The sequence below is a fragment of the Pogona vitticeps genome, chromosome 1 (genome assembly GCF_051106095.1).
Source record: "Pogona vitticeps strain Pit_001003342236 chromosome 1, PviZW2.1, whole genome shotgun sequence".
Classification (NCBI taxonomy): domain Eukaryota; kingdom Metazoa; phylum Chordata; class Lepidosauria; order Squamata; family Agamidae; genus Pogona; species Pogona vitticeps.
The window spans coordinates 115,133,641-115,147,865 of NC_135783.1; the positions used below are offsets into that span (position 1 = coordinate 115,133,641).

At 38.5% G+C, this 14,225-nt stretch overlaps 1 protein-coding gene across 1 annotated transcript in view; it reads right to left on the minus strand.

The window, feature by feature from the left end:
- Positions 1 to 14,225, minus strand: part of KCNQ5 (potassium voltage-gated channel subfamily Q member 5) — a 399,647-nt gene that overhangs the window by 8,434 nt on the left and 376,988 nt on the right. The window contains exons 10-12 of the mRNA XM_020785853.3: positions 10,093 to 10,313; positions 7,195 to 7,303; positions 1,022 to 1,153 (exon numbers count right to left, since the gene is read on the minus strand). Coding sequence (XP_020641512.3) covers positions 1,022 to 1,153; positions 7,195 to 7,303; positions 10,093 to 10,313 — 462 coding nt within the window. The remainder of the gene's footprint in view (positions 1 to 1,021; positions 1,154 to 7,194; positions 7,304 to 10,092; positions 10,314 to 14,225) is intronic.

The window sequence follows — 14,225 nt, forward strand, 5'->3', positions numbered from 1 at the left end:
ACATAAAACATCCCCGAAAATAAGCCCTAGTGCATTTTTGAAGCAAAAAATTAATATAAGACCCTGTCTTATTTTGGGGAAAACACAGTCAATTCCCAATGGGCAAGGAAAGGATTCCCCACCTCTCCCAACAGTGATTAGAGTTGCCAAAGCTCAGGGACAATAATTGGCATAGTATATACAAAAGGATCCATAGCACTGAAACAGTGTTAAGTATTCTCATATACAGTTTTTCATTTCAGACATGAATAAATGTATAGGGAGGAAGGCAATAGCCTGCAAAACAAGAAGGAAAATAGGTGCAGAAGAAGATTTAAAAGATTTAAAAGCATTAAAACACCTGGCTGAATTTATTTACTTAATTTAATTATAGGCTTTCAAAATGTTGGTGACGAGAGAGAAATTAAATAAAAGTAAATATATAATATATAATATTAAGACAAATGTCAAACATTAAGAACAAGAAAAAGCACACATGTATGAAAAAGAGTTAAAGAAGACAAGCAAAGAATCCCAGCTAAAGCTAGGAGGCTTCCCAACTACTGAAAGCACTGGTGGCCCGACAGGAGCTCATCTGCTCAACATGTGGTGAACACAGAGCTGCTGAAGCTGCCCCTCCCCAGGCAATAACGCTACTGCTGGCCGGCCAGTGCTGAGGTAGCTGGGAAGCCTCCCAGCATTAGCCAAACAAAGATGTCACTCTTCCAGTGGCTCCATTTTCCCTACTTATCGAACAGGCAAAGACACTGTTGCCCCAATCCTGGCTCTGTTAATAGCCAGGAAGCCTCCCAGCACTGGCTAACTGGTAACATAAGCCCTAATGCAGTTTTTAAAAATACATAGTAGTGCCATTTTAAAACTGAAGTACGGCTTGTGTTGTGTGCAGTGACAGGAGCTGCTGTGGATGCAGTCTGGTTTGATGTGGCAATGTAGTTCAGCCTAGGAGCACCCACTGAATTTTTCTTTTTAAACCAAGGGTTGTTCTTGTGGAAAACTTTGTAAAAAGAAAAGCTTTTCTTACCGTGACTGAAGACTTTTAATTCTACACAGCATATCCAGGTGACCTGCTGAATATTGTTCAATGACATCTTTGACATCATAGGGGCGCAGAGTTTCTTTAAACTTCCTTTTGGCAACATGAAATTTCATGATTCTATAGAAGAAATATTTGAATCAATTTACTTCTTAATCAAGGATGATAATGTTTGTTTTTCAGCTGTTGAGGACTGCGCAGGAAATTTAACATACTCAAAAAGCTTTTTGGCCATAATGTCTAGTATATTGAAAGAAATTAATGTATGAACTGTGGATCTCCATCTTCTACCAGAATGCGCCTTTCACAACTTCCACTCATTGAAGTTAAAGTTGTCAGATTTTAGCAAGTGCGTGAAACAACTTCATTATGATAAAATGAGACAGAAAGAGGGATACCCTCTTCTATTCACTACCATTCATCCTTGTTGAAAAACAGCCCTGACAGTTGTTTTTGGGTGAGATGTGAGGTTAACTGATAAAAAAAAAGGAGTCAGCTTCTGGGATTGTCCTTTGCGTGGTGTCACTTTGTGACTGGTAATTAGTAGAAGGAGGTATCTTGTACAGCAGCGGTCCCCAACCTTTTCTGAACTGTGGAACTGGTTGAGGGCGGGGCACCCCCTGTGCTTGCGGATGGGCGTGGCACGCTCACATGCATGCACAGATGGGTGTGGCACACTTGCATGTGAGTGGGATGAGCATGCACACATGCTCATGTGGGCACGGCACTCATGGGTGGGCGGCCCGGGCGGGTGTGGGGGGAGCATGTGGGGGAGCGTGAGATCTGTCTCCACGGCCTGGTCCTGTGAAGGCCACAAACCTGCGTTAGAAGAAGGCAAATCTGCAGTTATTTTGAGCTTTAGCCCTCCTGACCTCTGTACAAATACTGGCTGCTTGGTCCTATTCTTCCTTGGTAACTTGCGCCTTCCATTTCCAGTATACATCCCGTTTAAATGTTAGCTCATCTGAAAACTACTTATGCAGCCAGTTTTTAGATGCCCGTCATTCTTCTTCCTTATAGGAATTGTGATTCTGCTTTTAGTATCTCGCCTTTAAGAAACTCATATTGTCTGTTTACTGTCTCCTCTGAGTATTTTGACCAGGAATCTCACGCTGTATTTCCTTAAGTTTACTGAAATCAGCTTTCTTAAGTCCAGAGTGCACAGTACATTACTGTTTGCTTTCCTTTTCCTCAGTACGACAAATCCCAAGAGGTTTTAGTCACCTCCATTGGAAGCTCCCACTATTTCCACAATACTGATTTCAGTTATTAGCAAGATGTATTACCTCAGTGCTGTAGGCTCTCACGTTAGGTTTGGAGGGTCCTAAAATAAATTATATCCTAGATGAGAAATATCTTTAGTGGTCTGCCACTATCAGTTTTACAGTGCTGAAATATCTGCTTACAGAATTTTTAGTGCATAGTAACAGCACCCTTTAATAAAACTGTGTTCTTCTGACTTTTTTCCATTTGAAAAGGACAGATCTAGAAAAACTGATCTCCTTGTTGTTTCTTCTACCTTCTGGAAGATGATATTGTCACTAAGGCAAGTGAGGAATTTAGTGGACTTCCAGCAGCTCTCAGGGTACTTGAAATCTGCTATTACTACTACATCACTCCTCTTCGAATGTTTGATAACTGGATCTCTGAGAGCATCATTCAGATTTGACTTTCTAGGACGCCTGTAGCAGACTCTAAAAAATGATAATGCTGTTGCTTCTCTCTCCAGTTTTTTCTCCCCAAAATGCTCTCCACCAGCATTCCTTGCCCAAACTCATGGGTCTCTTCACACTCATACACATCCTTTAAATACAGTGCTATCCCTCCATCCTTTCTGTTTAGGCTATTTCTTTTGAATAAACTATACTGTTCAGTCTGTCATTACTAGAATGGGCCCTTTAAGGAAAAGGCAGGGTAAAAGTATTTAAAATAAATTAAATAAAAATAATGGTGACTCATCCCACTGGTGTCAAGATGTTTTGTTTGTGCAGAATGTTAAAATAATTAAGAGGATATAGAAAAAGTACCCCTGAAAATGGAAGTCTTTTAAATTGAGACTTGAACAATAGTTTACTATAGCTTTTGGAAAATGCTTACCAGGTTCTCCAGCCAAGCAATGTCACTATAACATAACAATTTTGACAGTTGAGCATGTTTATGTTAAAATGTGCAATTATGGAGGTAGAGTTTGCAGGTCCCATTCCAGAACCTGGCTGTTATACCATCTTGGCATTACAGAATCCTTCAAATACTTTATGCTACAGAGCCATAGTCCTCCAAGCTCTGCAAACATTTTAATGTTTGAAGTTTGGAGTTACAATATGTGCAACAACAATAGAATTTCCTATTGATTTTTTTTCTTGGTGCTCCTGCAGAAAGAATTGTTTACAATTGATGAAGGAAAGATAAGAGCATAGATAATAGCTCGAAAAGTTGCCTGGGACAAGATGCCAGGCAAACATCATTAGAGGGGAGAAAATTCTGCTCTCTCTGTGCGTGTTAGATTTTCCCCCCTGTATCCTGATGTGATTTTATAATCGCTTATGCTCTAGTTTAGTCTATTAACTACATAGTCTATTAAATATTAAATATTTTAATATTTTAATAGCTGTGACTTAATTGAGAGTTATTTTTGTAACTAAGAATATGCCTTTTTAATAGTTTTTATTTTTAGCATTTTAACACTTTGTATACTTACAGTCCTATTATTTCATTCTTAAGCACCATATTAATTTTTGTTACAGCACTTTATTGCTGTTGTTGCTTATATTTTTAATTTAGTTCATTAAGTTTTCATAGTCATACTCCTAGAAAATTGTATTAAGTTTTTGTAGTTATGTTTCTGGATATTCAAAATCCAACAATAATATATTGTTGGCTGAATAATATATCTATGGTAGAAAACAGTATAATACTGTATATATATTTGGATGTGCGTGTTCAATAAAAAGAAAAGTAGGAATTTTCTTGGCCATTCAGTTTGTCTATTTTGCACAGGGCAAAAAAGTTAAAGGATATTCCAAAAAAGGAACAGCTGTATAAGGTGCGAAATATTCCACTGGATCATACAGGAAATTAGCCTTTTGGGGGATAAATGCCAGCTGTGATGAACATAGGCTTCAGATTTTCCCCTGGAGGTCTGTAAAGTTCTGTAGGATTCTTAGGGAGAGGTTCAGGCATCAGATTTCCCTGACTCGACACCAGGTTCCTGGTGCCTATTATACCATGTATGCCTTTCTGTGTCAAAAGTTCAGGCTCCTTTATCTCCTAGGCTTTTTGAATTCAGCTTAAGTTTCAGTTTATTATTATTACAATCCATAACCCGAGACATTGAACATAATATAGACTGACTTTATAAAACAGTCACAACACTAATACAAAGGGGAAAAGAGATAAAGGAAAGATATAACGTAAAATCATTATCCAATAAATCTTTACATATCTTGCATGCAGTGGCAAGATTTTTCCCCCCCTGAGGACTGAAGCCTAAAAGTAGTTTATGCAAGATCTCTGTTTCAGGACAGCCTGAGAACTGGTTAAGCAGAGGGAGAGTAAGCTTGACACATGATTCATGATAGAACTGGCAGTGTAACATAATGTGTGATTGATTCTTATGCTTTTCGAATTAGTACAGAAATATTTGAAACTATGGGTCATTCCCTCCAGCTGCTTCCTTACTGCCTGTTCCCATCCATTGATGGGTTTCAGTCCCACCAGTCCAGATTCTGGTGTACTACCAACACTCTTGTACCTCTGTCCCTTGGAATTCATTTCCCTCCAGTGCAGTATTTGGTTTACAGTCCTCCTGATCAGGTTTGCAAAAATCCTAGCAAACACATTTTCTCCACCCTCTATAAGGTGCAACTCACTATCTGCCAGGAGTCCTATATGTGGTCCAAGAAGCCAATATTCTCCTGATGACAGCATGTACCAATTGTTCATTTCCAGTATTCTTGTCTGTGTTCCTGATCATGGTCTTCAACAGGAAGGAGTGATGAAAAAATTGTTGGAGTCCTGGTTGCAGGCTGTGCCTGACAGCCTAATCTATTCCCATGTGAATCAGAAAGAAGGGATGATGGCCAGTGGGCTTGATAGTTCTCATTTATTTAAAATACTTTACACTGCCTTTCTCCTCAAAAAGGATCCAAGGTGGTACAGACAATATTTAAAAACTAAAAGCAGTAGGTATACAATTATTAAAAAGAATCAGATACCACACTAAATCTACATCAAAAAGAGATTCTGGGCCAGTCTTCTGTCATGGATCTTTGCAACAAGGAAATTGGAGACATTCTGTCAAGCTTCAGACTGCTATCTCTATCCTTCACATGGACTCATCCACCACCACACATCTTCTTGTGTGGTAAGTGTCAGAAAAGCTTCCATCTAAGATTCCTTTACAGCAGTGGTGAAGGCCTCTGGGAATTGCAGTCCAAGAACACCTGGGTTACCCAAGGTTGGTAACCACTGTTCTACAACCACTTTGTGCTCTCTCCTATCCTTCTTCCAGCAGGCCTGAATCATTGTTCATTGAGAGGATCTGCTGGCCTTGTTAGAATCACTTAGAATCACTTTCCAAAGATTCTGTAGCTTGAAGAACGTAGCATGCTTCCTGACAGCCCTGCCTCTCTGTCTTGTGCCTCAAATGCCATGCCTTTTTAATTTAAATTATGTTTCATCCCGAGGCATTCTCTTTTGCTCTTCAGGAGAGTCTGTTCAGCTCTATCTGGGAAATGCTTTAGTTTCCCTGATGAGCCAAAGTGTGGATAGACAAGCCAAAAGATGTTGTCCCTTGTACTAACAGGGAAACTACCTTCTACATGCTACAGTTGTAGTTTTTCCATCTTTGGGCAGGAAAACAAATATGCCATAGGCTTTGCTGTTTACTGCAAAAGTTCTTTCAGCATATGTATACTCTATGCAGGTGGTGACACAACACTCCAGCCTTTCTTTCAAACTTCCCCACTATACACTCATATACAGTGGTGCCTCGCTAGACAGTTACCCCGCATGACAATTTTTTTTTGCTAGACATTGACTTTTTGCGATCGCTATAGTGATTCGCAAAACAGTGATTCCTATGGGGGAATTTTCCTGGACAATGTTTGCTCCCTGCCTCGCAAACCGATTTTTGCTAGACGACAATTTTGACAGCTCCCTCCACGCTCGCAAAACAGGTGTTTTCGGGACCTAAGCTTCACAAGACAGCAATTTAAACAGCTGATCGGCAATTCACAAAGTGGCTTTCCTATGGCTGATCTTTTCTAGACAACGACAATTCTTCCCCATTGGAACGCATTAAACAGGTTTCAATTTATTCCAATGGGGAAATGCTTTTTGCTAGGCAATGATTTCTCTAAACAGCGATTTCAGTGGAACGGATTATCATCGTCTAGCGAGGCACCACTGTAAAATGCTCCTTTTTAACCCACATTATTCACAAGGCTACTGTTCACAAGCCTGCAGAGTACAGCTGTAGAACGGGTATCTGCTAGCTTCTTCCAACCAAGTCAGTTCCTCTCAGCATTCATGTTCCTCAACTGTAACCCCTCTCTCTAGCACCCTCTGCGTGGAGCAGAGACCATGGTTGCAACAAAACAACGAGCCACCAACACACAAATCTCCAAACAGCTCAGACTATCAGCCTTGAGCCAACAGACACAGCTTCACCTCTCATCTCTTCCAGAAGTCCCATGCAAAGTGCCCCATTCATTTTCCCTGTTCAAAGGCTCCTGCTCGTAAGCTGGAAGGGAAAGTAGCTATAGACCCAGCAACTGTCTTATTTTAGTCTATGATATACGGCTTGCCTTTCTCTCCACAGAACCTTTGGCAGCTGGTACAAGGCAGATACCACACTGTGCTGCTCAGTATGAGCAAAAGACACGTCCTTAACTATGAGTAATTCCTAAATTTCTTTATTTATATATGTGCTAGTATAGAGATGTACAAGCAGTTGCTTCATTGATAATCCAGTAGGCCAGGCGGGAAGAAGTGACTTAAAATTCACTCTTCACTTCTACCACCAGATGATATTATCAGGAGAGCAGCTGGGACAAGACTCAAAGTATAACTTATAAAGTATTGAGAGAATGTTTCTTCTAGGCAAAACATTTACCTAAGAAGTGTCATTTGTTTCCTCTTGCTAAATGACTTTAACTTACCTGATAGCTCGGATAACCGTTTTAAGAGGTGGTGTAAGATCTTCCACTGATACATCACACTGGCATCCTCTCTCATCATATATATCATCAGTACCAAGACTGACATCAGCTGCAAAAAAAAATTCACCTGAATGACATATTTATATAATATAAAAGTGTATTGTAAGATTAACAGTTTTTACTGATTGACACAATGAAATATGGATTAAAGAGTACAGTATGTTTTAATGGTCCAATAGAACACGAAAAGGTTTCAGTGCTCATGGCTGTTGCAAACAGCAGCACTTCTCCTGTCCAATTTAGGCATTTAAGTTGAGAGGTTTTTTTTTCCTTTGGTTTTTGTATTTTAAGGAAAGAAGAGGGCACTACACAGCATTTAGATAAAATAGTTTGTTGTTTTGTTTAATGTTCTTAGTAAGATGCTAGATTATTTAAGGCACTCCATTCTCAGAGCCAAATAATATATTTGGTGGCAGACCAAATTAATATACAGTAGGGGCTGCTGCCAAACAAGTACAGCAGAGTGGAGTAGTGGTCTGAAACAGCATACAGGCATATGTTTTGGATTCATCAGACTCAGTATTCCCTCTAAGCTGTGCGGGCATGTAGCGCTGCACTGGGTGCAAACAGCTGACCCAGTATTTTTGCCCATTTGCTTCCGGTCGTGGCTAGAACTCTCTGTGCACAGGGCAGAAAGAACCTCCATGCAGCAGTCTGGAAAATTAGAGGGAACGTTGCAACGGAGTATAGAATCAAATATTCTACAACAATTTTAAACATGTTTATATTGACTTAGATGAATGTAGACAACATAGCTGAACTATTGAACAGCAAGGAACAACCCATGTATTGCAAATAAATGCATGTCATGAAATCCCCAGGTTTTTTTTTAAAGAAAAGGATGCAATTCTGTTTTTGTTTTTTCATAAAATCATCATATCCTGCTCTTCTATCTGTTTTAACATCTCTATTCCAAATCATAGCTTCAGAAATTGCTCTTTTGTTGTAGAAAAACGTTGGAGCTTTACTATGTGTTTGTACATAGTGGCCAAAATCCTGCATGCTTATAGGAATGTTGTAACTTTTGAAGGCAAACTGCCCCTAGTTAAGAAACCACGGCAGATGTTATCACTTTCACACTGAGTCACACAGCTTAGCATGCAACATAAAATGTCTACAGTGACTTCTTAAGGCAGTTCACCTCCACCAGTTAGGCTGTTTGTGTTACACCAGCATTAATTGGGCAGGGGATTTGGGCCAAAGTGTTTGCATCCAAGCAGCTCAACCAATGACAGCACTGACTAACACTTATGCATACCTTCCTAATGCTGCAGTGTCACAGGAGTCTTTAGTGTACAGAACACAAAAGGTTAAGCATTTGGGTTGGTTAAACAATCAGAACTGTGCCACCAACGTGGGGCTTAGCTGAAGATTTCAAAGCAGGGGAGCTGAAGCTGGTTTCAAGATCTGGGCTAAAGCAAGAACTGCAGTTAGTGTGTAATAGTGATGTTAAATTTAAGTTGGTGGAAAGGGAGATGGGGGACAAGAACGTGTGTAATAGTCCAGCCTACTCTTTCTAGCTGGCCAAACAAAAGCATTAGTCTGAACTGGCCCCAATTATTGCACATCTTTTTCCTTTAAGGGCCTTACAAAGAGCTTGAGAATTACCTTGAAACCTAGAACATTCTAGGGACTTCTGCAATTAACTACAATTGAATAAGTAGTAGATATCTGTAAGAGTTGGATGCAATTTGATGGAAAACTCTGGTAAAACTAGTGTCATATGCAGGTATTTATCCCACTAAGTACTGTAATTCCTCGTTAGTTTAATCTCTCTACTACTATTGTTGCAATACTTAATACGTATTGTCAGTGATGTTGCTGTGGAAGAAATCTATAAACTTCGATTTATATGGGAAACCTGCATGTTTCTTTCCAAAGCTAAAATACATTTTGTAAGAATTAAGAAATATTTAAAAGTAGAATTCAGCAATTTTCTCATCTGAAATGCATGTTTTTAGCATAGTTTTATATATTACACATGCATTTTTGCAATAATTTTTCCTTTATACATTTTTGGTCATACCAATAGAAATACAACATAAAAGCCACACCTTTTTATAGGCTGATACGTGAAATCAAATGTACTATGTTAACTGGGCTCATAACAATCCCCTCCCTGTGACTGGTTTCAGGCCTTATCAGCTTTTTTTAAAGAAACTGTTCCAATCACTTCTGGTTTGTTAAAAACAAACAAACCCAAAGGCTTTTTAAGAATTAACACAAACTGTGGAGGAGACAGGGATCATGTTTAACAAGAACATCATGCCCTTGGTAGCCTCTTTGATGCAATGTGGATTTTTTGTGTGGAGTGTGTGGGGGGGAACTGGTGGGTACTGGGGTTCAAAGTATGCATGGGGAATCCTGAGGGGCACCACCTATAGCACTTTGTCAACTGCTCTGTTTCCTTGCCTTTGCTCAATAATAATATTGACATGCTCTTGAACTTGGAGGTAGCTTTCTGATATATCCTATATGCCATGAAACAATTGGGTTATCACTAAAAGCAAAGGTCACCTCTTCCTTCTCGGCAATCCAATGTGTTTTCTGTTCATAAACAGAAAGGTGCAGAGTTTAGAGCCTGTCCTAGCTTATCAGACACAATTTTACTGAGCCGTAAGACACAGCCCTAATAATTTGCTATATGTGTAAAAGTACATACTCATATCTAGAAAAGTAGCAGTGGGATAAGCATTGCTCCAATAAAAAATATTTGTATTTTAGCACAACATTTCCCAAATGTCATGTCTCTTCACAATGACCAATGTCTCCTTCCTTAACGGAGGGTTGAGACTGGATGATAACTACAATGAATAAGAAACATGTTAAAGATCTTACTATCTGGCACTGGCTTAGGCTGTGAACTCTTCAAACGTAGGGAAGGCCGGAAGCGTGTTCGGTCATTGAAGCTCCAACTCTTTTGCACTTTTGTTGGGCTGCCCTCTGCAGTGATATCAGTACTTGGTGACCTCCTGTCACCAACTGACGTTTGCCTGTTCTTGATACTCTGTCCTCTTGGGCTAGCCATCCGTACCCGCTCTTTAAAGCTCAGTTTCTGACTGTGAAAGCAGAAAATGTGTCTCACTATAATTACTGAATCATTTTGCACAGAAGTGTATATATGCCCCAGTCCATAGATCTACGTGCATTCAAATGTATGAATCTACAATACTGTATGTGCGAATGGGATCTCCTGTTCATTTTACACAAATGGTTGTATCCCTCACCTCTTTCCAGTGAAATGAATGGAAAATGTTTTCAGGGAGGAGGAATTTCATGCCAGCACTAGAATCCCCACACCTGGAACAGAACACTAATTTCGAGCAATAAAACTAAACCCATGGATCTCCATGCGCACACTCAGAATTGTACAGGAGTACCAGAAGGTGGGAAACTATATGGCTCTTCTCCCTTTGGTAGTGGTTCCCAATTAAGTTCTGGTGGGGGTCATCCTTGACACTAAATTTTGGCCTTTAGGCAACCTTATATGCATAAGGGATAATGTGTGTATCTGCTGTTCCTGCTGACTATCATTTCCTTTCTTGTTAACTATGGAATTGTTTCAGTGATTTTCACTGTCTTTTTGCATACTATGTTATCCAAATTAATCAATACTAAATGTAAAATCTTATCAAGCCTAGTCTTAACAAACTTTAGGTAGCTGTATTTTCATGCTGCATAGCATAGGTCAGTGCATTTCTAACAATCGTCATAAGAAGAATATTTTTCAAGTGCTGTTATTTTTGCATGCTGTTTGTTAAGAGTTAGGCAGGCAAGATTAATATTGTTATTCATGCATATTTTTGAAACATGGTATTTTTTCAATACTCCACAAACAATATCAACAAACATTACGTCCAAATTCATCTTTCCTTAGAACACTCACATGAACAAAATATACATATAAACATATCTAAACAAATCTTAATCAATTTACAGAATACTCAATAAGTATTATTTTAATGAGATAAGTAGTTATCAGGAATGTGACAGTGTATGTGTGTGTGTGTTATGTGCCATCAAGTCAGTTTCAGCTGATGGCAACCTTAGTAGAGCTTCCAAAGTATATGAGATATAAAGAGTGGTTTTACTAGTGCCACGTCCTCCCGCGAATTTCCATGTCTGACCACGGAGTCAGGACACCCACAATCTATTCACTACACTACACTGGCTCTCTTGACATTGTCACATGACACTGTATTGGGTGACTTTGTTGCTATTAATTAGTGGCAAAGCTCAACACTGGGTTGGGGCTGGAAAACCTGACAATATTTCTAGGTGATCAAGGGTGCCACATAGAATGAGACTTCAAATCTATATAAAAATATTAAAGAGTCAAGCTTCTTACTGTATTTGTAGATAATAATTGTATCTTGTTCACTTTCACATAAAAGTGCAATTGTAAATTTCAGAATATTTAATAAATATTGTGCATCTTTCAGGTTCTCTGTCATTTGCAATTACTTCATGAATAAAAGTTTATGTATTCATTTAGCTGGTAAGAGTGTTTGCAATCATAAGCTTATTTATTTAGAGGTATATCACTATATTAAATTGGACTTTCTATATGTTCAGGTCATTAGTCTATCAGTGATGAATGCATGGAGATTTTCTGATTAAGGAGATATGGAACTGCATTGGGATTTACATAACAAATGCTGTCACTGCACTGGAAAAGATTTTCTTAAATAGGCAATAGCTGGAATAAACCAAAACAGTGATTTATATTGTACGTATGTGGAATAATGTCTAAAACCTAACCCAATTGTTGGGTTCCTAGAATGAGGACACAGTGTTTCTGTCAATGCAGATCCTTTGTGGACATTAAGATACCTGTAGCAAAATTTACCGGTATCTGCATATCACTACAGCCGCTAATCAAGTTAAGGTCTTGTCTGTTCTGTTTATGTCATATCCTTGTGCAGTGTGACAATAAAACACATCACAAAATAGAAATATCTCCTACAGCTACCAAGACACTGAAGAAATTATCTATGCTTAGATGTCTAACCAGATACTGTATATTCAAAAAAGGAAATATTTCTCTATATGTTTATATAAAACAGAAACTACAGTTATGAAATTTCTAGAGAGTAACACAAAAACATGCAGCTTCATTCGTCTTATTTCACATACAAGCATAGCTCAGGCAATATGTAGAATATCAAATGCAGCAGATCAGGCACATGCTGGGCAATCCCTACGGTCAAAAAATCATAGTAAAACTATTAGAAACATTGCCCAAAATCTTGTTGCACAGCTCCATCTGCACAATGGGAATAATATCAGTGGCAGATTGCCTCTAATTAAAGACTACTACTTTTTTTAACCACAGGGTGAATGCAGCTCATATGCAATTAGATGAAGTTGAAAGTACTTTGTGCACTTTGTGAAAGCACAAAGTGAATAGACACATTTTTTAATTAGCTGCAATCTGATTCTAATGATAATGTTATTCCTATTGTGCAGAATCCACTCAACTGGACTTCAGCCCTGTGTGGAAGCGGCTTTTTGTTGTGGAAGCAGAAGAGGAACTGCTTCCAAAATTACCTTAATTTAATTTCCTTTCTTAGTCACCACAACAAATATCTGATAGATAGACCTTGAAATTTTCTTTCTTGCCTTTTAAATATTTTTATCAGTCACAGCATACTTCATTTAGTATACTTCTTTCACCCATCAGCATTAATTATTTTAAGACAAGTTTGGGGTGGAGAAACAGTGGTATTTCACTGCCATTGTTAAGACAGCTAATGATGAAGTGAGTTCAAAAGAAAATAAGGAGCTCCCAATAATTTCAACCACACCGTCACTATGTCTGTGTGAATTAAAAAATTACAGGTCTGTAGTCACACAATCACATAACTCTGAGTGTTGTATTTCACTGCACGTCTTGTCACAATATTGCTCAATAAAAGTTAGCATCATGGAATTCTCAGAAGAAGGGACAGCGCTAAATACAACATTCATGTATAAGACTTCAGCTGATGGGCTTAGTAATCTTTATATTCTTGAATAGTAAAGCCACCATACTACAGAGTACTATTCCCATAATATGACATACAATTACAAATTATTGACCTGATATCATGGCTTTTTACTCAAAAGTAAAAACACCAACAAAGAATGTGCAACATTGCTTTCCATATTAATTCAAATTCATTCACAACAAATAAGCCGTTTATTAAAGCATGGTGCTATTCCCCAGTACTAACTTAGAAGAACTAGCTTTTATTATCATGATACATCCAGACTACAAGAATTGGTGCATTATAGTCTTGCTAAATACATATTCAAATGAAATAGTAAATATTACTCTAGTTTTATTTTAATTAGAGAAGGAGAACTGGATTCGGGATGACGATAGCTGTCTACAAATCAAAAGTAGCATCATACGAGCCAGATTCATAATTACCGTGTTTCCCCGAAAATAAGACAGGGTCTTATCTTAATTTTTGCTCCAAAAATGCATTAGGGCTTATTTTCAGGGGATGTTTTAATTTTTTTTATGTATAACAATCTACATTTATTCAAATAAGGTCATGTCATTTTCTTCTGGTTGCTGCACAATGGTGGAGAGCAAGGTTTTGCTTAACAGGCTTATTTTTGGGGGGGTAGGGCTTATATTACTGTATGAACATCGTGAAAAAATCATACTAGGGTTTATTTTCAGGTTAGGTCTTATTTTCGGGAAAACGGTACGTATAATCACTGGGATTTTTGGAACACCTTCTGATAGAGAAGCTGGAGGGAACTGTGGACAAAAGAAGTGCTTTCATACATTTATCTTGTTCATTTCTCTCTCTGCTCCTCTTATTCTCAGCCTTCTGGGACGGTTACAAAAGCTGCTGCTTCCCTGTTTCTCTACACACAGTCCCTTTCTACACTCTGCTTATTTCCAAAGGAGCAGTTCACAACTGTCAAGGCTAAGTCAAACAGAAATGATTACATTCCAATCTCTAGTTCCCTCC